Source organism: Cupressus sempervirens, chromosome 8, assembly GCF_028749045.1.
Source record: "Cupressus sempervirens isolate cs-2001-9-10 chromosome 8, ASM2874904v1, whole genome shotgun sequence".
Taxonomy (NCBI): Eukaryota; Viridiplantae; Streptophyta; class Pinopsida; order Cupressales; family Cupressaceae; genus Cupressus; species Cupressus sempervirens.
The window spans coordinates 48,081,761-48,109,197 of NC_143125.1; the positions used below are offsets into that span (position 1 = coordinate 48,081,761).

At 37.0% G+C, this 27,437-nt stretch overlaps 1 protein-coding gene across 2 annotated transcripts in view; it reads left to right on the forward strand.

Annotated features, from left to right (window-relative positions):
• The window catches only part of SOS1 (sodium proton exchanger, putative (NHX7) (SOS1)), a 299,664-nt gene that overhangs the window by 112,909 nt on the left and 159,318 nt on the right, over positions 1 to 27,437 (forward strand). For both annotated transcript variants that reach the window (XM_089796759.1, XM_089796760.1), the window contains exons 12-13: positions 11,687 to 11,733; positions 12,255 to 12,439. In XM_089796759.1, the coding sequence (XP_089652885.1) occupies positions 11,687 to 11,733; positions 12,255 to 12,439 (232 nt within the window). The remainder of the gene's footprint in view (positions 1 to 11,686; positions 11,734 to 12,254; positions 12,440 to 27,437) is intronic.

The window sequence follows — 27,437 nt, forward strand, 5'->3', positions numbered from 1 at the left end:
GGTTTATTGATAAAAAATCCAAGCGACCTGATGTTGATCGTCATAAAACTATTTGGATTAAAAAAATAGGAAAGCCATGCAAATCATATTAGATGGGGTTAAAAATGAAATACTACCTATGTTAATGAAACATCAGACGGTATTTAATATGATGAGTGCATTATTAAATGCATATGAGGTTAACAATGCGATTAGAACCCTTGCACTAGAAAGACAATTAAATCATGTACAGATAAAGAAGGGAGAATCTGTGAATTTATACTTTCTTAGGGTTGTTAGTCTAAGAGATGAACTTACAAATATAGGGACCATAATTGAAGACAAAGAGCTAACACTTATGGCTATAGATGGGTTACCGGATTCATGGGAAACATTCTCACAAGGAGTAAGTGCCAAAGACAATCTTCTTGACTTCAATAGACTTAAAGGAGATTGTCTTCGAGAAAAATCTAGGAAACTTAAGAAAGGAGAAAAATTGAAAACTGAAAATGAAGAACTTCATGTTCTCAACACAAATTCCTATAAAGGTAAGAAGAAGAACTTCAAGAAGAAGGGTAATCAAAGAAATGACAAACCTAAGAAAGATTATCCAAAGTAAAATGCTTCAAATGTGAAAAATTTGGACACTATAGATCTAATTGCCCAGAGAATTCAAAGCACTAGGTAAATTGTACAAACATTACTAGGAAAGAAGAAAACTATGATCATGAGAAACATGTATTGTATTTTGCATTATCAAATGAAGTATCAAGCACAGCATGGATAATTGATAGTGGATCATCTGGACACATTACAACACACAAAGAAGTATTGAGCTCAATATCAGAAGAAGTTAATGGCGAAGTTACCATAGGTGATAATTTCAATCATTCAGTCAAAGGATTTGGGAATTGCACTTTAAAATTGAACTCGGGTATTTCTCTCCATCTCAAAAGAGTACTCTATGCACCAAGAATAAAGTGGAATCTATCTCTGTTACAACACTTGAAGATGATGGACATAGTGTTGCATTCATGGACGGTAAAGTGATGACCTGGTCTAAGAACTCTTCATTTAAGAAATCAAAGTTGATTGGTCAAAGAAAGGGATACTTGTATGAATTAAACATAGAACCTATTCAAGCCTTAATTCATGAAGCTTCTGATATAAACGAAATGTCGCATAGAAGGTTAGGACATCTTAACTTCAAAGCCTTATCAACTATGGAGAAGATGGTTATTGGTTTACCTAACTTGAATAAAGACCATTCAAGCATATGCAAAGGATGTGCTCTGGGTAAGAACTATTACAATAATAGATAAGACGTCTATTATTAGTTAATGGTTATCTTGTAAATATCTTTAGTTTTAGTTTGCTTTCGTTTTTTGCTTTCTCTGGAATAGAATGTTTCTATTCTTTACGATCGTTTCCTAAGGAAACATCATCTCTTCCTTTTGTATAAATTGACCTTTCGGTCTCTGTTATTAATAAGCAAGTATTTACCAATTACCTTGTAATATGGTATCAGAGCTAAATACTTAAATTTTTTCGAAAAAATTTATAATTTCTTCTTGAAATTATTTGTTTAAATTTTTCCAAAATTATTTCAGCTAATTTCTCCAAAACCCACCTAGGGTTTTTCTGCTTGGAGAAATTCCCGAATTACGGGTCTGCAAATCGCATGGAAATCGTGGCCATTTTTTGAAGACTCGCATTTTTGGGGTGAAAATCTGCATGTTTCTGTATCAAATCTTCATGCTCTTAGCCGTCTCATTCTGTCATCATGCTCTGGGAAGCAGATTCGACCATTTTTCATCAAGAAATCTGAAGTTTTTTCAAGCTTTTTTCAGCTAGGGCCGTTTTTTTTCGAAACCCTAATTTTTGGGGTCAAAAAATTTTTTTGTTTGCAGATTCTTGGTGGGTTTTTCGAGAGCTCAACTGGGTTATCGTCCGTTTTTTCTGGGTGCCTCGATTTTTGTGCCTCGATTTTTGAGCCAGCGGATTCAGAAAACGACAGCAGATTCCTTCTGGGTTTTTCGAGCTCTCTTTTGGGTCATTCTCTGATTTTTCTGGGTCTTCCGTATTTTTGCCTCAAAGAACGTGCCTTCACAGATTTTCACAGTTTTTCATTGAAAAACGTGCCATGGCATCTCTGACAAATATTCTGCTTGAGCATAATTCCAAATTCAATGGTCGCAATTATGGAACCTGGAAGCAGCACATCATCGCAATCTTCGAATATCGAAACACCGATCAACTTGTTCTGGGTGTTAAGCAGTGTCCGACTTCTCCGGGCCCTGATCAAGATACATGGGATCTGAACAATCGAGAGGCAGTAATGCTTCTCAAACTCTCCGTAGCTGATGACCAGCTTTCTCAGATTCCATCCGGCAAGACAGCGGCCGAAATCTGGACACATCTAAAAGGTCTTCATGAGACTTCCGACAAGAGCAGAGCCTTCTTTCTGAAAAACACTCTGTTTTCTATTGTCATGGATGAGCGCACCTCGCTCCAGGCACACCTGAATCGGATTCAGGAAATCCGTGATCAGTTACTTGCCATCGGTCGCAAGATGGAGGAAGAGGATATTGTGGTAATCACTCTTCGGAGTTTACCAAATTCCTATGAGCATTTTATCGAGACTCTCAACATCACATCTACTGGTGTTGATCTAAAGTTCACTGATCTCTGCACCCTGCTACTTCAGCAAGATCGGTGGAAACAACAGTTCGGTAGCAGCTCCAGTTCCACCTCCACTGAGCAAGCCTTTGCTGCGAAATCCTTTCAGAAGGATAAGGGCAAGTTTCAGCAACCATCTCAGCAGAAGTCTTCTGCTCCAGCGTCCGATGGTACCAAAAAGAAGAACATTCAATGCAACTATTGCCACAAGTATGGTCACATGAAGGTTGCATGTCGGAAACGCTTAGCTGCCCAGTCTAAGCAATCAGGTTCGCAACCCAAAGCGAACAGTGCAGAGCACACTGAGCAGGTGGAATCTGCCTTTTATGCCTTCATGGCTAAAAGACCTGCAGATCATGTACAGTCATCTGCCTGGTACATTGATTCAGGTGCCTCTCGACATTTCACTCACCGCAGAGACTGGTTTACTGACTACCAGCCTTATTCAGATTCTGTTATCTTTGGTGGTGGAGAAGAGTACACGGTTGTTGGTAAAGGCAACATTCAAATTCAGTTTGTTGGGAGGAAACTCATATTCCTTGATGTGTACTACGTTCCAGGGATGGAACTAAATCTACTCTCGGTCAGTCAGTTGCTGCGACATTCTCCACACTTGGCAGTCACCTTCAGTTCACATCAGTGCACCATCACTGATCGGGCAACTAAGTCTACTATTGCAGTTGGTCTTGAGGATCATAGTCTTTTCAGACTTACTGATTCTGGTGATTCTCAGGACTTAGCTATGGCTGCTCGGCGATCTTCCATCAGCTCACTTTGGCATCAGCGATATGGGCACTTAAATGTGCATTATCTCTCACAACTTGCTCGGGATGAGCTTGTTCTTGGTTTGCCAGAGATTCAAACCCAACACCTTGGAGTTTGTGACGCATGTCAGGCTGGGAAGCAACATCGCACACCTTTCCCCAGTGGCGATTCTTGGCGAGCTTCTCAAGTACTTCAGCTTGTTCATGCTGATATTTGCGGCCCTATGGCCACTCTTCTGTTCTTGGGTACAAGTATTTTCTGTTGTTTGTAGATGATTTCAGTAGAAAAATGTGGGTGTATTTCCTTCAAAAGAAATCTGATGCATTTATTGTATTTCAGAAGTTTAAACCCTTAGTTGAAAAAGAGTCTGGGAAATCTATTATTACTCTTAGATCAGACAATGGGGGGGAATTTTGTTCTAATGTTTTCTCCAGCTTCTTGGATACACATGGCATCCAACGCCAGTTCACCACACCCCACACGCCACAACAGAACAGTGTAGTTGAACGTCGGAACAGGACAATCACCGAGATGGCTCGTTCCATGCTCGAACACAGACATGTTCCGAAGCGTTTTTGGGCAGAAGCAGTTAATACTGCAGTTTATCTGTTGAACCGGTCACCCACAGTGGTGGTCAAAGGTAAAACTCCGGAAGAGGCCTGGTCAGGTCGCAAGCCCAGAATCAGTCACCTGAAGGTTTTTGGCTCTCTTGCTTTTGTTTGGATCCCTGATGCTTCACGCACCAAGTTGGATGCCAAGAGTCAGGAACTGATGGTTGCTGGATATAGCAGTCTTCACAAAGCCTACCGCCTTATTGATGTTGAGACATCTCGTGTCATATACAGCCGCGATGTAGTCTTTGATGAGCAGCGAGGACCATTCATGCCTGTTTCTCCTGTTCCTGATCCAGCAGACCAGCCTATGCAGGTTCATGATTTGGGAGTTCGGCTTCCATTAGGTCCACCTGATGGGAGGGCTCCAGTAGCTCCTATAGCTCCAGTCCTGCCAGTGATACCTGTACAGCCACCTCCGGCTTCTCCTGCAGGATCACCTCGTTTTGAAGATGCTTCACCTGAGTTTGATCCAAATTCTTCTGATCAGGATCCTGCTGATCAAGCATCTCCTAGTACTACTGTTGGTCATTCTCCTCTCCGGCTTAAGTGGTGGGCTAAGACACTTGCTGATCTTCATGATGATGAGCTCATTGATGGGAGAACTACTCGAAAAAAGAGCAAAACTATAGATTCTGTTAACTTCGCTCTTATGGCCAACATTCACAGTGTGTTTGAACCTCAAACATATTCCGAGGCTAAAGGAATTCCAGAGTGGGAACAGGCCATGCAATCTGAACACCAGAGCCTGCTGAAGAACAACACTTGGGTCCTTTCTGATCTTCCCCCAGGGAAGAAACCCATTAGCTGCAAATGGGTCTACAAAATCAAATACAAATCAGATGGTACTTTGGATAAGTACAAAGCTCGTTTAGTGGCAAAGGGCTTTTCTCAGCGTCAGGGCATTGATTATGAGGAGACCTTTGCTCCTACTGCAAAGATGAGCACCATCAGATTAGTCCTAGCCATGGCAACACAGTTTGGCTGGAAGGTCCATCAGATGGACGTAAAGAGTGCTTTCCTGAATGGTGATCTCCATGAAGAGGTCTACATGACGCAGCCTCCTGGTTTCAAGGTTGCTGGTAAAGACCATCAGGTTCTCAGATTGGTAAAAGCTCTCTATGGTTTGAAGCAGGCCCCTCGGGCATGGTACATCAAGATTGATACGTACCTCAGTGATCAAGGCTTCAAGAGGAGTTCTTCAGACTCAAATCTGTACATCAAGACTACTGACAGTGACATCATCCTTCTGATTATCTATGTGGATGATCTGATCATCACTGGCAGTTCGGCATCTTTGATTCAGGGAATCAAACAACACTTATGCCAGTCTTTTGATATGATTGACCTTGGGCTCATGCATTATTGCTTAGGTGTTGAAGTTTGGCAACAGTGTTCTGGTATATTCATCTCTCAGTCCAAATATGCTAGAGCTTTGTTAGACAAATTCCGAATGCAGGATTGCAAATCTGCATCTAAACCTATGGAGAAAGGTCTCAAGTTATCAGCCAAGTCTGATTCTCCTTCCGTCGATGATACTACGTATAGGCAACTAGTAGGCAGCCTCATCTACCTATCTGCTGCTAGGCCTGATATCAGCTTTGCAGTCAGCTATATTTCACGCTTTATGACAGCTCCTAAGGCTGATCATTGGATGGCAGCAAAGCGTGTGCTTCGTTATGTGAAAGGCACTTCTGATTATGGACTTCTGTATTCTCGGAGTTCTAATCCTAAACTCAGTGGGTTCACAGATTCAGATTGGGCAGGCTCTATTGACGATAAAAAGTCAATATCTGGATATGTGTTCAGTTTGGGATACGGTGCAGTCACATGGACCAGCAAGAAGCAGCAGGTAGTTTCTCTCTCTTCTACAGAGGCTGAATATAGAGGGACTGTTAAGGCAGGATGTGAAGCTGTCTGGCTTCGTCGGATGCTTGGGGATATGCAGATGTCACCAGCAGGACCGACTACTCTGTTTGTTGATAACGAAGGCGTTATCAAGTTAGCACGGAATCCAGTCTTCCATGAATGAACCAAGCATGTGGATGTTCATTGTCATTACATACGACAGCTGGTTGAAGACGGGACTATAGATCTGCAGTATGTTCCTACCTCAGATCAGACTGCAGACATTCTCACCAAGCCTCTTGGTCCTGATAAGTTTGTCAAATTTAGAGGACAGCTTGGTGTGTTAGATTAACCATTAAGGGAGGGTATTACAATAATAGATAAGACGTCTATTATTAGTTAATGGTTATCTTGTAAATATCTTTAGTTTTAGTTTGCTTTCGTTTTTTGCTTTCTCTGGAATAGAATGTTTCTATTGTTTACGATCGTTTCCTAAGGAAACATCATCTCTTCTTTTTGTATAAATTGACCTTTCGGTCTCTGTTATTAATAAGCAAGTATTTACCAATTACCTTGTAATAAGAACACCAAAAGTCCATTTCATGATAGCACTTGAAAAACTAACAATGTTTTGGAATTAGTCCACTTAGATTTATGTGGACCTATATCTATTCCTTCCCTTGGAGGATTTTGGTACTATATACTTTTTATAGATGATTTCTCTAAGAAAACATGGATTTACTTATTAAAATGTAAAGAATCAGAAGAAATCCTTAAGAGATTTAATGAATTCAAAACCTTAACTAAAAACTTATTAGGACACAAAATTAAAACTCTTAGGATTGATATTGGAGGGGAATATACTTCAGACTTATTTCAAGATTTTTGTAAAGAAGCAGGAATTGAGAGGGAGTATACTTTTCCTTATAACCCATAGCAAAACGGGGTGGTAGAAAGGAAGAACAAAACAATTATAGAAGTAGCAAGAGCTATGATATTTGATCAAGATTTACAATATTATCTTTGGGCAGAAGCCTTTTGTACTGCTGTTTATATCCAAATAGAAGTCCTCACTCCCATCTTCGAGATAAAACTCTTGAATAAGTCTTTTCTAAGGTTAAACCAAATATAAGCGATCTTAGGATATTTGGGTGCTCAGTATACATACATGTTCCAAAATAAAAAGATAACTAAGTTAGAACCCTTCAGGAGGAAAGGTATTTTTGTTGGGTATAGTGAAACATCTAAGCCATACGAAATTTTCATACCTGGTCAAAAAACATTGAACTTCGTAGGGATGTAACATTTGAAGAAGATTTAGCATTCAAAAGAGCCCAAGTTATGAAGATCCTACATTTATACCTAGTTTTGAAGAAAATCATGAATCTGAGTTTTAGAGGGAGAACATTGAAGAAATTGAAGATAAAATTCAAAATCTTAATCTTGAGGAAACTCAAAATCCTAAGAAAAGATCACTTTTGGCTATTAAGGCTATAGATGGAGCACAAGACTTTGCTGCACCATCTGGAACCTTTAGAGAAAGAAAAAGACCCAAAAGATTTTCTAGTTATGCAACAAATATGAGTGATTTATCTAAATCAGAACTAACCAATGTTTCAGATGCTATTAAACATATAGCTTGGAAGGATGCGATGATGGAAGAATACCAATCCATTATTAAGAATGATGTTTGGGAAATTGTTCCAAGGCCTCAAGGAAATTTGTTGTTTCTTCTAAGTGGATATTTAAAATCAAGCATGTTGCTGACGGTAGCATTGAAAAATATAAAGCTAGATTTGTAGTCAGGGGATTCCCTTAGAATAAGGGAATTGATTATGAAGAAACCTATTCTCCAATTACCAGATAGACCTCTGTAAGGGCAGTCCTAGCTATTGCAACATCGAAGGGATGGAAAGTACATTAGATGGATGTGAAAACAACATTTATGAATGGAAAGATTATAGTAGAGGTATATTTGGAACAACCTGAAGGATTTGAAACTCATAATCGTAAAGTCTTTGTTTGTAGGCTCAAGAAAGCTCTCTATAGGCCTAAACTGGGTCCAAGGGCATGGTATGAAAGAATTGATAAGTATCTCTCTAGTTTAGGATCCAAATCTCTATTATAAAAAAGGATAAAGATGATATGATAATTTTGATACTATATGTTGATGATTTACTAATAACAGGTGATGATCATCTTCTAGGTCAATGCAAGAAAGATCTAATTAGAGAATTTGAAATAAATGATTTAGGACTCCATTACTTCCTAGGACCGGAAGTATGGTAGACCTTTGACAACATCATTCTTAATCAAGGAAAATATACATTAGACATCTTGAAGAGATTTGGAATGTGGAATTGTAGACCTATGTCTTCTCCTATGGAGACTAATCTACATAAACTTAAGGAAGAAGCAACAGAATCACCCTCCATAGATTCTACTCTTTACAGACAGATGATTGGGTCTCTTATGTACTTGGTAAATACAAGACTTGATATTTGCTATGTTGTTAATGCTCTAAGTCAATTTATGTGAGCCAAAGGATATTCACCTAGTTGCAGTCAAACACATCATGCGATACTTACAAGGCACTCTTAACCTTGGGCTCAAGTATGAGAAAGTTGACTTGGACTTACATGGGTACATAGACTCAAATTGGGTTGGAAGTGTTACTGATAGGAAAAACACTTCAGGATGCTGTTTCAGTTTAGGCTTAGAGACTATATCTTGGATATGTAGAAAGTAGGCATTAGTAGCACAGAGTTCCACAAAAGTTGAATACATTGCTGCAACAATGGCCTCTCAGGAGGCAGTTTGGCTTAGAAAGTTACTTGTGGGATTATTTGGTCAACCCATGAATCCTAATACTACTCATTGGGATAATCAAAGTTCCATCAAGCTTTCTGTGAATCCATTTTTTCCTGACAGGTCCAAGCATATTGAAATTCCATACCATTATGTAAGAGATATGGTAGATAGGAATACTGTAAAATTAGAACACATTTGCACTGCAGATCAGACAACAAATATTCTTACCAAACCTCTCTCTCTCTCATGAAGATAGATCACTTCAGGAAAAGACTTGGTATGGTTGAATTATAATACATTTGTATTCTTTAATTATTAATGAAATAATTTGTAGTTAAAATTATTATTGTCAAGCTATTAACTGTTATGGGCTCCACCATTTGTATTCATTATTTAAGAGGTGACGATCTCTAAGATAATGAACACTTGTATAAAAGGCATTATGAGAGATGACGATCTCTTAGATAATGTACTGAACAATAGAGAACTACTGTTAGATCTGGATGAGTTCAAGATCACATTGTGATATAGACATTTCTATGCCTATGATTCACAACTTCGACAAAGAGGAAGAATTTAATCATTCTTCAAATTTTATCCTATGAACTGGTAGATCTTTACTTAGGATCATATTGTGATATAGGCTTGCCAGTACCTATGAGTCACAACTTGGATAAATGAAGAATTTAATCATTCTCCGGATTTTATCTTGTATGTTGCATTCCATGCAATACTGTTATCACTAGTATAAGTGATAAGTCATATCACAGGTATGGTAATATGAGATAGTATCATGTGTTCAATGATACCACATGCTTAGAAGATTCAGATAGATATAGAGTATCAATCTATACTTATTCATCTTAATTGATGATGCGAGGCATGCTATCTCTTAGTATAATTATCAAGTTAAGAGGGATTGTTAATTTTGTAACTCTGGTAATCATGACTGATCTGAATTACAGATCGTATAGATCCTTTAATGTATGAATTTAGTTGGATTTGCCTCTAATAACCTTAAATGATTAACCTTATCAGCAGCGTCCTTAGGAGCATTTAATAATGTTCTTTTGAATGATTGTTGTTAGTATAATGACTAACTAATGTTGTTTTTTAGGAGACGTCGATCATGGAATATAATCAATAGTTTATTCATAAGGGCTGACCTAGAAAGAGACATGTCCTTTGAAAGGACAAGCCTCTTGGGTGCAATATAAGTATGAAGTAAGAGTGAGGTTAGAGAACACACAATACACAATCAAGTCTGCTCCGCTACATTACTGCCTTATTTGGTTTATTGCAGGGATAAGAACAGTTCTAGAATAGTTATTATACTTTTGGTAACACTTCATACAAGTCTGATATATAAAAGATCATCTTCAGGAAGTAGCTTAAAGGCATTGTAAAGTTTGGTTGTTCAGAATTTGCAGAAACTGTACAAGCCGGTAGTGCTATATCTACTCATGTTGAGGGGAACATAAGTGATGCAGATTTCGTCTTTCATGGAAAGTTTGTGAGTTGTTTCTTCTAGGGTTTTTTATGGAGGAGCTCATGTCTTGGGGTGGTCATGGCATTATTGACTCATTTATGTCTGGCATTCTTGGGGGAGCCATTGATATAATTCTCTTTTGTAATCTATTTTCAGAATATGGGGGGTTTTCCTTTGGTTGGGCATGAGCCATGCATGGTTGCAAAATAAATGAACAAATTTAGGGAAAAATGGAGACCTCTTGCTTTATGAAATTAGCTAACATTTATGGACATGCCATTTTTTCACTATGAAGCTAACTACACTCTGTAGAAATTGCAGAAACTAGAGTGATAATTTCAAGAATGACCTTAAATTAAGCTCAGCTTTGTCATTTTCTATGAGATTCTGTATGAAATGCTAGTGTACTTCAACATGCGTTGTGTTTTCCTGAATTAACATATTTTTTCATCAGCTGTAGCACATGTTGAGTATCACAATGAAGTACAGTTGCTTACTGTTTGACTGACTGGTAATCTGAAACACTCCAACTTAAAGATGCAGAAAATAATGTGGGCAAAGCTTATAACAATTTTTTCTTTTCTTTTGATAACCATGATAGTTTACAAAACAAATCATTGATATAAATCACTAGATGTCCTAGTATTTAGAATGGATCCAGGGATGAAACTAAATGCCTTTAGGCTTCCAGATGCCCATATTCAGTCTTCTTGTTACTTAGTGATAATGGCTACTGGCGAGGGTTTATTTCCTTCCTCTTATACTGCATTTAACACCTGAATTTTCTTTCCTATGTCGTGCAAACCACTTATGCTACTGCGAAACTGAATCTGTAAAGGGTAATGGAGGGTTGCATCTGTAGAACTTTATGTCTTTACTCAGGTTTTTTCCCTAGGCACTGAAGAAATCTGTTGCTTCATGCTTCAATATTTAAAGTGCCTCATCTAGTTAGATGCCAAGATAAATCACTTACTTAATTCGCCTCTTTTTATGTTTATAAACTCCAAAATAGGGCACTATAATGAAGGGGGTCCCGCCAGGCAAATTTATTCAAATCCGAAGAGAGGAAAATGCAAGACATGAACGGGTCAGCCCATGTAGGAAACTAATTGCTTGTATATTTATGCAAATGAATATTTAAATTACCTTATCTATTTGGATGCCAAGATAAATCACTCACTCAATTTGGCCCTTTGACATCAATGACAATAACTCAAGTACAGCTTGGCTTCTATTATGTAAGATTGGATACATTTATGTATATTTTATTTTCATATGGTAGATAAATACATATGAAGTATTGTAACAACTATTTACAAAGCTTCATCTGTGGGTACTTCCACCAATATTAGTTGTATATGATCAATTCTATGTGGAGTCTCCTAATCACATCTGAATTCATAGAATTTTTTCCAATCAGTATAATATTGAAGTTGTGACTTTTCCAAGAACATTATAATTGTTATTGACTTCATGCAATGTTTTAATGTTGAAATGTTTGCAGTGGAGTGGTGATTGCTGAAAGCATGCTTCGTAGCGGTAACATTAAAGGTTAGGCCATTTGCTCTGTTTCTCAGTACATTTAAAATAACTCAATCAGCAAATGGGTCTGGTGATAATATTAGTATTGGTTACATTATTACTAACTAGTGTTAAATGGCATCGTCCAATTGACCATTGAAACTTATAAATGCTCAGATGTGAATCTTTCATCTGGCAAACCCATTTTATATCAACTGATTAAGTACGGTATGTTGTTATAGGCTACAATGTACGCATTTAGTCACCTTGTAAGATAAATACAGATGATATAGAAAGAGTTTTAGCATAATAATTGATTCTATATTTTCCTTGATTTTTGAACCCTTCTTAGATTAATAACATATATCAATGATGTTTTTCCATGAAAAAAATGTGTTTAAAGTTAAAGTAGAATATTTCTTTATTTGGTATTTCTCCCATAATAGTAGGAGTACATACTATAATCTTTTATCTCCATCAATTAACCTCAGCAATATGTTAATATCATTTTATATTATGATAAGACTGTTTGCTTGCAAATGCAAATGCAGGTGGATCTTGGGGAGATCTTGCTATTCTCTATATTTTCCTACAGCTATCCCGAGTGGTAGTTGTTGTTATACTATATCCAGGATTGAAATATTTTGGTTATGGTATAGATTGGAAAGAGGCAGTTATTCTCATATGGTCAGGGCTACGTGGAGCTGTAGCATTATCATTGTCATTAATATTGAATGTAGGTTATTCTTATTTTCCCATATAGAATTAATTGTTACCTCCTACAGTGCTAAATAGCTTGTTCAGATCATACTATTTTTTCTGTCGGTTGTCGAATTATTATTATTTTCATTTTTTGGTTGGAAAACTGTTTGATGTCCATGAATCTAGATGCTTTCTTACACTGCTTGTTTGAGATACAACAATTTGGACTGTTTGAATTGTGTTAGGCATTTGAATTTGTTTCTTTTGAGACAATACAACATTGAATGCCATATAAAGAGAAATCTCTCTTCAAACTATTAGGTGAAGCTATCTGAAAACTAAACACTACTCCTGAGTCCTAAAATTAAAGATTTGATCATCAGTGGGTTTTGCATAAAAGAAATGCCTGAAAAAGAACTTTGATTTGTCATTTTGGGTCTTGGAAGTTGAGTACAAGACCTGAAAGTTTCTTCTTCACAAACTAAGTTTTTCTTATGATTAAGACTTGCAATTGAAAGAGAAATTTAGATCACCAAATGCTTCCTAATTCGCTGAAAACTGAGATCAACAGATCCATGTACACAAGAATGGTTAAATAAACTAACCAAAACAGACATCCATAAAATTCAACATCTCAGAAAAATTAACACTTAAAAGCACACAAAGTTTCTTGCTAAGATATATCACAGTATTTATATAAAACTCATCATTGGTCTTCAGTTTAATTCAGTTTAAAAGTTTAATACAACCTTATAGACAAAATGCACATAAAACTCAAATCAAAACTTGAGTGACAATCTTGAAGAGCACAGAATTTACTGAGCAGGGGGGGGGGGGTGGGTGGAGAGTGGGGGTGAATCAGTATATTAATATTTTTGCCAATTTTAAACTTTTATCCAAATAATTATTTTTAGATACAGAAACCAACAATTATGCACTTAACACAAAAACACAATTTTACGTGGAAACCCAATGCGGGAGAAAACCACGGCAAATAATTGCTTTAATAAACTTTGAATTCTTTTACAAAATGTTTGTAGGATCCAATCTACAAGAGGCTCCAACCTCGATTTTACGAGCACCAACCCGCTGGAAGCTACAACTCCACAGTTCGTAGGCTTCAACCCATTGGAAGCACCTACTCCCACTTCTGATATTAAATCTGAAACTCCACCTCTGTTCTTTGTTGCTTTTACAACTGATGATGGAACTATGTAATTTCTTTTCTCTTTGAAGTCAGCCTGTCCCTCTTCAATTGATATATAATTTTGGACTCCTCATTCTTCGTCACTAACTCTGATTGAATATATCAGATTAGGGATATCTGAATATATTTATTTCTGCTCATCTGCCCAGCTTCTCAAGCTGCTAACTTCATTCTTTTTGCTCATAATACTTCAATTATTTATATATTGTTCATTATGAAGATGTGACCTTTCAAATGAAAAGTTATTTCTTTCAAATGGAGGATGTGACTTTACATTTCGAAGAGTCATATTTCTTTAGAATAAATGACTCCTCCTGACAATTGTATTAGTAACATTTAACATAAAAACTGCTTTTTACACAATAGTTTTTAACGTTTTTAATCATTAAAAAATCTTCATGCCCGAATGCACACAATAATACTTTTACACAAACCCTATTTATTTTTAAAAAATATTCAAGCCACCCATACGTCATCACCAACACTTCTTGGGCTGAAAAACTTCATTCTTATCTGACACTATATCCACAATTTCTTTTTGTATATGTGTAATGAACGCACTGGATATACACTCCAAATTTAACTTGACTGTTCACTGTTTCTTACACTTGCTGTTTATCGGGCACTTGATAACGCATATTACCTGGTATATTAATATTTGAAATATCACTGCCCTTTCCGTTTGTCTTTGTTTATTCCAGAGTCATTATTCTTATCGATAATATTAATTCCAAGTATGGTATTTATGTTTTTGGTAATCACTCTCAAGACAATAATCATTCGGGCTGGCTCCTTCTATTGTTTACACGTAGTTTCTGAATGATTCCCGATGACAACTTGTATGATCAAATGGAACCTCTGCGATTTTGTAAGTCTTCGTGGTTGGGTCTGTCTGTTCCAGATGAATACGCACTAAATCTTCAGGATAATACATCAGGCCCTATGTGTATGATTTCCTTACAAGTGCACAGGATGCATATATTTATATTGACTCTTTTATAATAACTTCTTCATGACTTCAGTTGGGTTTCAAAACATCTACCATAGATTCACGATTTTTAAAAATTGCATATGCAGATTTGTTACCTATGCCCGTGTCTGGATATATGTCACTGCAAAAATAGAAGTTGTCTTCTTTAGGATGATGTAAACTTCATTTCAACAGTTGGTTCAACTTGTTTAACTAGAAGCTATTTGGTAACTTGGTATCATGTTGCTGTGACAATCATTAAATATTATGGTCATACTCATGCACTGTTCTTCATTAATATCTGTGTCTCATATATCTTGCAATGGAGACTTCCTATAGACTACTTCCTTGACTCGGACTTGCTGTTATTGTGCTGAAGGTTATCACCAATGTTTGTACCATCATTCTGTTGGAACAATTTAATTACTGCTGCTGTATGTAACATAACATCCCTGAAACTTATCTATATATATTTATTCTTGTGAATACTGTATGAACTAGTATTCTAGTTTACTGATTGCTGTAGTGTATTATGATCAAAGACTGTGAATCTATTAAATTTATATAAGACAATGTATATTTCTGTTTGGTCCTTTGTGCATCTTTTCCTTTAAGAGCTTGTGTATTCACATATAGTTTGCCTTCAAGACACCTCATACTAATGACATCTTGATATCAATGACAACATTCCATCAAATCTTTGTTGCATAATTTCAATTTTCAACTTTTATTTTACATTGTCAGTTCTGATTTGGATTTTGGCTGGCCAATTTGTTTTCGGATTTATAATGGCTTATAATAATATAGGATTACCCCCATATTCTATTCAAGCACAAAATTATGCTACAAACAAGGCATACATAACCTATCCCTACAAGATTTGAACTTTTTGTTTCTCCTACATCTGCAACATTAGGACAACTCATAAACATAAATATTAATATTTTTTGTACAAAGTTCTAGTTTTTTAAATAAAAGGTATTATAAACCTTATATTTTTTTATATCTGTAATTATATGGTTTCTATTAATAATAAAGGTATTACATCTGAGAAATTTGTCTTTTTACCTCTATGAGGCTGCTTGCATATGAAACAAAACCTAACTCCCGACATGCATTCCTTCCATTCTAGCATTCTTCCCATTAACCCTATCCCACTTCTTCAAAATATATATCTTAATTACAAAATGGGGGACATATCTTCATGCAACCATAAATGACTTTGAACAGACTATCTCTGCTTAATACTTATATCACATTTAAACCAAAACATGGCACCTACTAAAATCAAGTCGATAACAAATTTCAAGCCAAGAGTTTTTTACAAGCAGCTATACTCCATTACATATAGAAGACAATTCTATAATCGAAACAAATTTAAACAAAACCAGTCTTATCCACCTCACCAACATGAGACCTCTTTGTTCGCTTCACCTCCGCAGTTAGTGTCCAGTCTTCAAGAACAAGAATTCTGCTCGCTATCCACTTATGTGCCCTACGCTTTGGAGTGGGTATCACTCTCACAACTTTTCTTGCCGTCAATTTACCAATTGCATGCTTCTTGGCACATTCAGTCTCAGCTTCTTCCTTTTCTTTTGAACAAATTCTTTCAACATTGCCCACCCTTTCATTGCACGAGAAATCTGCTCCTCTATGCAAGATGACATACTCTAAACCAAGAATGGTTGGATTGCATCATTGGGCACCAAAGATTTGCCTCCACCCATCCTTCTGCACCCCAAACCCCAGTCTAGGCATCACAGGCGAAAATTTGGATTATGTCACCCATCCATTCTGGCTTAACCGATGACCGCATCAACCACATTGTCTCTTCCATTGTTCCTAATTGCATTGGCCATGCCATAAACATTGAGGAAATATCTACATTGAGTCTATAATGATGGTCACTTTTCATAAATTCTGCATCCAACATTTCCTCTAGAATTTGAATTAGTTGATTATCCTCATGCAGGAAAATACCTTTCATTATGCGCCAAGAGATTTTGCCACAACAAGGCCTTTTGAAAGTGTCGAGTTTTAAGAGAAAATTAGCCTTTGTACAGACACTCACCCAAGACTCCAATGAAGAGGGAAAATGAAAACCTTTTCCTTTTCGGAGGCATTTAATAGCATTCATGTCATTTCAAGAATTCATTTGCCATATCTCTCTCCATAATTATATCAGAACACTCACATGGGAGTAATATGCACCAGCAAAGCCAAGTAAAAGCTTCCACTTACTGCTATCCTCATTATTTGGCATGGCAAAATGCATGTAAGATTTTACATCAGCCTTTAATCTCATAATTTAATAAATTTAAATTAATTCCCCCTCTTTTAAAAAGATTAAACCATAGGTGCCACCTACTATCCTTCTAAATCATTTTCCTGTAGTGAGATGGATTCTTCCACGACCCTGTTCTATAGAATTCATGCCTATATTTGATATTTTGTTTGCTTCCATATTACCTTCTCGTTTTACATGTGATAATTTGAAATCTTCAAAACCTCCTAATAACGATCTAATAATCTTAACACATTTAAATACCAAACCTAAGACTCGCCCTTAGATATTGCCATTATCGTAAGCAAAGAGTCTCATTCCAGATGCATTTCCTTAACTCCTAGCAGTTTTGCCTTTTGTATTGCTAACAATGTTGCTTGCATTGCTGCTTCATTATTGGTTCCATCCCACAAACTCTTGGCCCATATTGACAAGGAATTACCATTACTATCTCTAGCAATGAAGCTAGCTCTGTTTGGCCTAAGGTTCCCTTTCAAGTCCTAATCAAAATTTGCCTTTACCCATGCAACCTCAAGTGGGAACCAATAACAAGACCCAATTTATTGGAAGGATTGACCCTTCTAAGCCCCTAAACAAGCCTAAATTTGTACATAGGCCAGGAGAGATGAATATTCCTAGCAATCCTTGGAAAATAAACTTTTCAAATGTTTACCTTTGAGGCCGCATTGCTAACCAAATCTAATACAGCCTTTTCCAAATGAAACCAAAAGTCTAGTTAGAGGCTCTACCTTTTCCTAGAAAAATCTACAATTGCACTTCTTCCACACTTCCCATATGACCATTGATGGACATACATTCCATATTCTGGAAAAAAATGATTTTGTTCTAGGAATTGGCCATATGTTTCCCTATTCCCGCAATGTATTTGGGAGAGGGAAGCAAAAATCCATCTTACTCATGACAGATTTCCAACACTTTCAATAAAATTGCAGTGCAAAAACAAACGATGAAGAGATTCCTCTGTTGCCTAGTGTAGCACACATTTGAGTGGACTAGCAAACCTAAATTTCATCCTCCCATCTCTTGTCAAAACTCTGCCCCTAAAAGCAAGCCATGAGAAAGCCTCGACTGTAAGCATTACATCCTTATTCCGACACACTTTACTTGGCTAATTTGATTACCTTCTTTATCTATCATTTTATAACCAAACTTGACTAAATATTCCCCATTCTTGGTCCTACACCAAATAACGTTGTCATTATCACCTGACAAGACCAGCGAGTGTAAGTCTAATATTTGTTGAAATTGCCTTTTAAGGACTTCATCCAAATGTAGCACCTCAATATCCTTCCATTTCCTCGAAATCCTAGAGTCATCCTACCTTTCTCCATATAACCACTCACCATAAATCCCCATTGTAATTCAACAACTCTTCTTATTTCTGCCAATTTAACCACATCTCCTAGAACCTCCTTTCCATCCCAAGAATTAACCCAAAATTTCTCACAATTTTCATCCCCTAATTGTCACGAAACATTATCTATAATAACCAGTCTGCATTCCATTAAGATATTCCACAAAGTCGAACTTCTAGGTGGATTTTCTACAATGATAATACAAAATCTATCTCCTGAGTCTAGGTGTTATCTCTTAGAATGCAAACCTATTTCAAATTTGGCTAACTTAGCATAATCCACAACAGTTGAGCACCCATGGCCTCATTCATAAATTGTCAATTTCTCAGCCCAACACTGCCAACTTCCTTTAGTTTGCAAGCACTTTCCCATGGCAATAAAGGAGTTTTATCAACATCCTTCTTCCCATTCCAAAGGAAACGACACATCCTTTTCTTAACCATCTTGATCACCTTGGGGAGAATCGTGTGGTATGCGATTGAAAAATAATGGCATTGCTGAAACCATATGTTTTAGCATTAGAATCCTAGCTGCGAACATCAACCACTTTCTCTTCCAACCATCCAGTTTGCTTAAACATTTGTCTACCAGTCTGTCCTGAAAATCTTCTTTATTTGAGCCTCCAAATAAAGGGATACTTAGGAATTCACCAAGCAACAAAACTTGTTGAATGTTGAAAATCCTTGAAATCTCTATCCTAATATCCGTGTTGGTATTGAAAAAATAAATTACAGATTTCCTCCAATTGACTTCTTGCCTAGAAATCTCTGCATATCTATGTAAAATCCTCTTCATCACCCTTGCCTCCCTCAAAGTAGCCTCCCCATAAAAAAAGGTGTTGTCTCTTAATTGTTGATGCGTAGAAGGCTCTACACCCTCAACTATGGAGACCCCTTTCCATTGACCATCTTGCCTTCTCTTCGAAATCAACATTCCCAAATCCTTCACCACTATAATAAAGAGAAATAGGAAGAAAAGATTGTCATGTCTCCTTTTCAAAATAATTAAAAATAATAAACTTTGCTAAGGCAGGTAGGCTCCAAAAGGGTGAAGTTTCAGCAAAAGGGGCTAATCTTTGGAAACCAATGGACTAATAAATAAAAAATATTATTAAATTATATTTTATTAACCCCTCTTGGACGTGAGTTAGGGTTATGCCCTCTTTTAAGGGGTTTGGAGGCATTTTGGGCTCATTCTAGAACTTAATTTTTGCTCATTTTCTTTGTTGCTCTTCAGAGGCTGCCAAACCTATGGAGAAGGAGACTCAAGAACGAGAGTTTGTAGGTTTTCAGGAAGGCTAAGGACGGGATTTTGAAGCCATTCCACGTGCATGCTCATACAGAGTTTGCCTTTGTGCTGAATAGTGCAGATTTGTGGGTTTTCGGGGTTGTTTTTTTGTACGAGTTTGATGTTTCAGTTGAGTATTTCATATCAGTTTGGGTTGCTGTTGTATTTCAGACTTTAAGATGTTAAAATAGAGCTGAATATATGTATTGGGACGTGATTAAACTTCTGAGATAGTTTAGTAGTGTTTTTGTGGTGTTTCCGGGCATTTTTGTGTTAATTTCGGGAGCCCGATGAGCATAGTTTTTGTCCTACATTTGTGAGTTGTTGTGTAAAGGCTATAAAGATTTGGTAATGTCATTTTGTAGGCCGTTATGCTGCTGAAATTTCTATAAAAATGTCCATTTTTAGATTTATTAATAATTTATGAAGTTGTGAAGTTTTTTGGCACTATTTCGGACATACCCGATTTTGGTTTATTTGAGAAATTGGTGGATCTTTGTAATATTGGTTGTTTGGTTTTAAAAATCTGATTCGAGACTTGAAATATCATGTAAAATTAGAAAAGGGACATTTCAGTGGTATCAGAGCCATGATCTTGCCAGCCTGAGGGTTTGTAGAAGCTTGCATGTCAGTTTTGACAACTACCCAGATCTTGCATGTCTGTTTTGACAACTACCCAGATCTTGCATGTCAGTTTTGACAACTACCCAGATCTTGCATGTCATAATTTATGGTTGCATGTTGCTTCTAATTAGTTGCATGTCAAAATTTATGGTTGCATGCAACTAAGTGAAAGAGAAAAAAGATATTTGCAACAAGAAAAGAATAAAGAAATTTTGATCAAACCTCCAGTTGAAAGTAAAAGTACAAAACCCAAGGAAGATAAAAGTATGGCTGATCCAGATGAGATGGCAAAGAAATTCTTCCAAGACATCCAAAATACTCAGAAGCAAACAGTGGATAGTTTGGCAGAAACTAGAGAGGCTTTGCGAATATTGACAGAAAAACTACAAGGAGTTGCATCTATTAATGAGAAAGGGAGCACTTTAGAGGAGCCAAGAAATCTGAGATCCACACCATCTAAATCAACCAAAACTATTTTCTTGCCTGCAGATGAGCCACCAGTACCAAATCCAGCCATTAATCCTGTAGAAGAGGTTACAGGTAACTTGATTACATTAAGAGCTACTTACAATGGCTTAGATGATGACTTTCGTAGTTCAGTTCCTTTTAGAGAATATGTGGATATGATGAACACTTTGATGCCCAAGAAAGAGAATAGGAGGGAGCATGACATAAGTGGAAGAGAGCTCAAAAATAAAATAAGCAAGTTTACAGCACCTACTTTTGATGGAACAAATAAAATTTCAGCTAGAGCATGGCTACAAAAATTACAGACTTTCTTCACACTTAACCCCATGAAGGAGAGTGATGCTGTTCAATTTGCAAGTCTACACTTGGAAGATGCAGCCTATGATTGGTGGTATCATGGAATGACTACTCAAGGTCACAATCAGGTAACTACATTTGATGATTTCAGTCAAAGAGTGATAGATAGATTTGACCTCAAGGATGATGAAGAGTACTTTAAAGAATTGTCAAAGTTGAAGCAAACCAAATCAGTTAATGAGTATATAGAAGAATTTCAAAAAGTGGCTGTTATGGTACCTGATATGAGTGAAAAGAGGATTATTTATTTTTTTCTTGATGGTTTAGAAGATTCTGTTAAGGGTTTGGTTAAGGCTTTCTCACCCTCAACCTTACAGGAAGCTATCAAAAGAAGCTTGCAACTTGAAACTTGCGTGCCTATAAAATCAGTCACTAATCAAAAACCCCCAAATCTTTGGCAACATAGGGGAAATTTTCAAAAAAAGACTTTCCCAACACTACCACCAAAAGATGTGATGAAGGTGGCAAAAAAGAAGGTAGATGAAGAGACTAGGAATGAATTACGAAGGAAAAAGCTTTGTTTTACTTGTAGAGAACCATGGGTTCCAGGACATAGATGTTTGGGGAAAGGTCAAGTGCACTATATTGAAGTTGCTTCGGAATCTGATTCAGATGAGCATGAGGAATTTCATGATACTAAGGAGGAGGTAGAAGAAGAGAAAGAAAAAGAAATCAGCAAGGATGGCACTTTAGTAGCATTATCAGGAGTCCCAAGATACCATCCCTTCCGAATTCGAGCGGTACTAGCAGAGCAAAGGTTAACAGTTCTTCTTGATAGTGGGGCAAGTCACAATTTTATTGATGAGGGATTTGTCATGAAAAGAGAGCTTAAAGCAGAAGATTTTGAGGGATTCAATGTTACTGTAGCTGATGGATTCACTATGCCTTGCACACGGGTGGTGAAACAACTCAAGATGACCTTAGGAGACTATGAGTTATGTGATGACTTCTATGTGGTTGGTATTGGAGAGACAGATCTTGTATTGGGTGTTCAATGGTTGCACTCTATTGGAGGCTATTATATGAACCATCAAACTATGGAGTTTAAATTTCATTCCAATGGGAAAGAAGTCATATTGAGAGGTTTATCGAATGAAGCACCTAAGGCGGTCTCTGCAAAGAGGTTGGAGAGGACTTTTCGAAGAGAACAAGTAGCATGGGCAGTAGGAGTCATAATCCATCCAACAAGCTCTCCAAAGAATCAAGGTAATTTCCATTTTGAAATTCAAAATATTCTTGATAAGCATAGTATAGTTTTCAATGACTTGCCTCCAGGATTACCACCAGATAGAGGTTTTGAGCATGTTCTAGAGTTAGAACAGGGTGCCAAACCAGTTATAACAACCCCATACCGTCATCCAAGAGGTTATAAGGAAGAAATTGAAAAAAACTATTCAAGAACTCCTAGACATGGGATTCAGAAGGCCTAGCTCTAGTCCATTTGCATCATCTGTGGTACTTGTCAAGAAAAAGGATGGTACAATGAGAATGTGTATAGACTATAGGGCTCTAAACAAGAAGACCATAAAAAATAGGTATCCCATACCACACATAGATGAACTCATTGATGAGTTACATGGTGCTGTATACTTCTCAAAAATTGACTTAAGATCAGGGTACCATCAAATCCGAATGAGGAGTGAAGATGTGGAAAAGACTGCTTTCAGATGTCACTTTGGGCACTTTGAATTTCTTGTTATGCCATTTGGCCTCACTAATGCACCTGCAACATTCCAATCTTGTATGAATAAGGTATTCAGCTAGCATCTTCGAAAATTTGTTTTGGTATTTTTTGATGATATCTTGATTTACAGTAAAACATGGGAAGAGCATCTAAAACACATAGACACTGTTTTGGGAATCTTGGAGCAGCAATCCTTCTATGCTAAGCTATCTAAATGTGAGATTGGTTTGACAGAGATCCTATATTTAGGACATATTATAAGTTCTAAAGGAGTACAAGTTGATCAACAAAAAATTCAGGCAATTTTGGATTGGCCTCCACCCACTAATCTTACACAGTTGAGAGGTTTCTTCGGGTTGTGTAGCTACTATAGGAGATTTGCCAAGGGATTTTCTCAGCTTGCTGCCCCCTTGACTGATTTGACAAAGAAAGGAGCTTTTGTTTGGACAGAAGAGGCACAAAAAACATTTGATAAGCTTAAGGAGGTAATGAGTTCATGCCCTCTGCTTGCAATTCCAGATTTCTCTTTACCTTTTGTTGTTGAATGTGATGCTTCTGGAGAAGGTATAGGGGCTGTCCTAACTCAAAGGGGACATCCAATAGCATTTGAGAGTAGAAAATTAAATTAATCAGAGAAAGGTTACCCCATCTATGATAAAGAAATGTTGGCAATCATGCATGCACTCCATAAGTTTAGACAATATTTGGTATGTGGGAGATTTATTGTAAAGACAGACCAAAATAGCCTCAGGTTCTTCTTGAACCAAAGGGATTTGAGTGATCGTCAACAAAAATGGGTAAGCAAATTGCAAGCTTATGATTTTGATATTGAATACATGAAAGGAAAGAATAATGTGGTTGTTGATGCTCTCTCAAGAAAGCCCACTTTGTGTTCCTTATCATCTATCTCTGCTGATTGGAAAGTCTCCATAATTTTAGAGTATGCTAAAGATTCCTTTGCGACCAAGATTTTGGATAAGTTAGTGGATGATAACAGGTACAAGGTTGTTGATGAATTGATTTATTACAAGAACAGGATCTTCTTAGTGCCAGGATCAAAAACTAAGGAGAGGATATTGAGGGCCTTTCATGACACACCTTTGGCTGGTCATCAGGGATACTTCAAGACATACAGGCAAATTCGAGAGCGGTTTTCATGGAAGGGTATGAAAGAGGATGTCCTTAAACACATTAAAGAATGTATGGTATGCCAACAAAGCAAGAGTGAGCAAAATTTTCCTGCAGGGTTGTTGCAGCCACTTCTTATTCCTGAACAAAAATGGGAAAGTATTTCCATGGACTTCATCACTGGGTTGCCCAAAGTTCAAGGTAAGGATTGCATATATGTGGTGACAGATAGACTAACTAAGTATGCACATTTCTTTCCTATCACATCTGATTTCAAGACATCACAAGTGGCCGAATTGTTCTTCAAGAAAATTTTTAGATTACATGGCTTGCCTAGAAACATTGTTAGTGACCGGGACAGTAGATTCCTCAACTCTTTTTGGAAGGAGCTCTTTCATTTGGCAGGAACTGAACTCACTCCCAGTACTAGCTATCACCCTCAAACAGATGGACAAACAGAGATAGTTAATAAATGGATAGAGGGATATTTGAGGAACTATGTTTCAAATCAACAACATGCTTGGGTGAAATGGTTACACCTAGGGGAGTATTGTTACAATACATCTCATCACATGTCTATTGGTATGCCTCCTTTTCGTGCTCTTTATGGTTATGATGCCCTTTCCTTTGTTGATCTAATACTTTTTGATAGCAGAGTACCTGCAGTAAGTGATTTCATCAAGCAAAGCCAAGACATAATAAGGTCCCTCAAGGATAATCTACAACATGCACAGAACCAACAAAAGTTATATGCTGATAGGAAAAGGATTGAATGATCTTTTGAGGTGGGAGATTTGGTATTTGTTAGGTTGCAGCCATATAAGCAAAGCACCTTGAAGAGGAATGGGGCAGAGAAACTCAAGCCAAGGTTCTATGGGCCTTATAAGAGCATCAAGAAGGTAGGAGAGGTAGCTTATGAATTGGAGCTCCCACCAAATACCAAAATACATAATATTTTCCATGTATCTTGCCTAAAGAAGGTTCTAGGCCAGAAAACCATGGTATCTACAGAATTACCACCTCTTGATGATGAAGGGAAATTAGTTTTGATACCAGAAGAGATTTTGGATACAAGAGAGAAAAGATTGAGAAATAGGAGCGTCATAGAGCATTTGGTCAAATGGAAAGGATTACCACTAGAGGATGCAACTTGGGAAGGAGCACATATTCTTGAGAATTCCAACCTGCATTGCTTGAGGACAAGCAATATTTGGGAGGGGAGGACTTGTCATGTCCCCTTTTCAAAATAATTAAAAATAATAAACTTTGCTAAGGCAAGCAGGTTCCAAAAGGGTGAAGTTTCAGCAAAAGGGGCTAATCTTTGGAAACCAATGGACTAATAAATAAAAAATATTATTAAATTATATTTTATTAACCCCTCTTGGACGTGAGTTAGGGTTATGCCCTCTTTTAAGGGGTTTGGAGGCATTTTGGGCTCATTCTAGAACTTAATTTTTGCTCATTTTCTTTGTTGCTCTTCAGAGGCTGCCAAACCTGTGGAGAAGGAGACTCAAGAACGGGAGTTTGTAGATTTTCAGGAAGGCTAAGGACGGGAGTTTGAAGCCATTCCATGTGCACGCTCATACAGAGTTTGCCTTTGTGCTGAATAGTGCAGATTTGTGGGTTTTCGGGGTTGTTTTTTGTATGAGTTTGGTGTTTCAGTTGAGTATTTCATATCAGTTTGGGTTGCTGTTGTATTTCAGACTTTAAGATGTTAAAATAGAGCTGAATATATGTATTGGGACGTGATTAATCTTCTGAGATAGTTTATTAGTGTTTTTGTGGTGTTTTCGAGCATTTTTGTGTTAATTTCGGGAGCCCGATGAGCATAGTTTTTGTTCTACATTTGTGAGCTGTTGTGTAAAGGCTATACAGATCTGGAAATGTCATTTTGTAGGTTGTTATGCTGCTGAAATTTCTATAAAAATGTCCATTTTCAGATTTATTAATAATTTATGAAGTTGTGAAGTTTTTTGGCACTATTTCGAACATACCCGATTTGGGTTTATTTGAGAAATTGGTGGATCTTTGTAATATTGGTTGTTTGGTTTTAAAAATCTGATTTGAGGCTTGAAATATCATGTAAAATCAGAAAAGGGACATTTCAAAGATCCCCCTTGGCGTAACCTTCTAGCCATTTCAATAAAGCGTTGAGGATTTCCATTAACCATCATTAATACCCTAGGGCTATTAATTAAACTCGAGACACAACAAGCCAAGAATCTACATAGCCAAACTGATGAATAACAAGGATCGCTTGTACAAATGTAAAAACATTGCCATCATACATTAGTGTATTCCAAATGTAGATTTGAATGACTTATAAATATGAGAGGAGGAGACATGTCTTTATGATTAATCATCATAATATATATATATATATATAAAATCTAAATGATGATTTACCAATCAACTAAGTGTCTCATGATTGAATCAATCCTACTGAAGCTACAACCTTAATACTCCCTCTTGACTAGGAAGGATTGTTATAGAACACATTAAGCTCTCAAGTATATGGAGAAATATCACCTCAATATGATAGTCTTGGAATGGCATATCAACATATATATCCATCAACTTAGATGTTATCTTTCAGTATAACCTGAAGTATAATTCAACAAGAAATATCAGTCATATGATATTCATCATACTTAGCACTTTAGGATGATTGAATGTAATCTATTAGATAACAACCATGATCTTAATGTAGTCCATCATGACAAGTATCATGACCTTTGGCACACTCTGGGACATCAACTTAATGTAGATGTAGTCTGGCAGGATATGTTCTGTAATGTTCCTGTCATAAAATAAATATTTAATCAAAACTTTGTTAATCGACCAATTGATTTAGTATATCTCAGACCCATTTTTATTTAATTGTTTCCGTAGGTATGGCTGTCGACTATCTTTGTAAATTGGCGGGAAGTTTCTTCGAAGGATATTTAAGCACGACATGAAGGTAGTAGTAGGTATGCGTTTTGGATTATATTTTTTTATATTGCGAATTCCAATTGGAATTCTTCGTTGTTCGCCATTTCGGAAGTGAAAGATCTTCCTTACTTGGCTATTTTGGTTTCGGTGGGATTCAACCCTCACCCTATTCTGTTTCTATAATACTTTATTAGATCTGGTGATTCCGTGCACCATCTTTGTTTGCAAATACATATATCTAGATATATCTTTGATTGGATTTCAATACTTGCACTAGCATTATTTGGTGTTTTCTGGTGAATGCATTCACCTTGTTTGGCATCTCAGAGTGCAGCTCAATTTGTGGCGAAGTAACATGCAAACATCCTCCTTCCTCACTCTGACGACACTTAGTAACCTCAACGACACTTAGTAACCCCTCCGTACAACTCCAACTCTATCGTATAGATTGCGTTCCCACACCGTATGACCCCTCCCAACCATCCTGTATAGCCTAGTCATCTTAGTACTATACAACCTCTTGAATTTGTCATATGGACACTAATATGTGTCCCCCACCCAAGACCACATTGTACGGCCCCAAGTCTTGACTGTACAACACCCACATTGCTCAACCGTATGTACTCTGTATGTAGCGTACAATCTGTGGATCTTACCGTACATTGGCTAGCATTGGCCGTATGGTATCTTGACTATGTGGCTTCCCCAGCAAG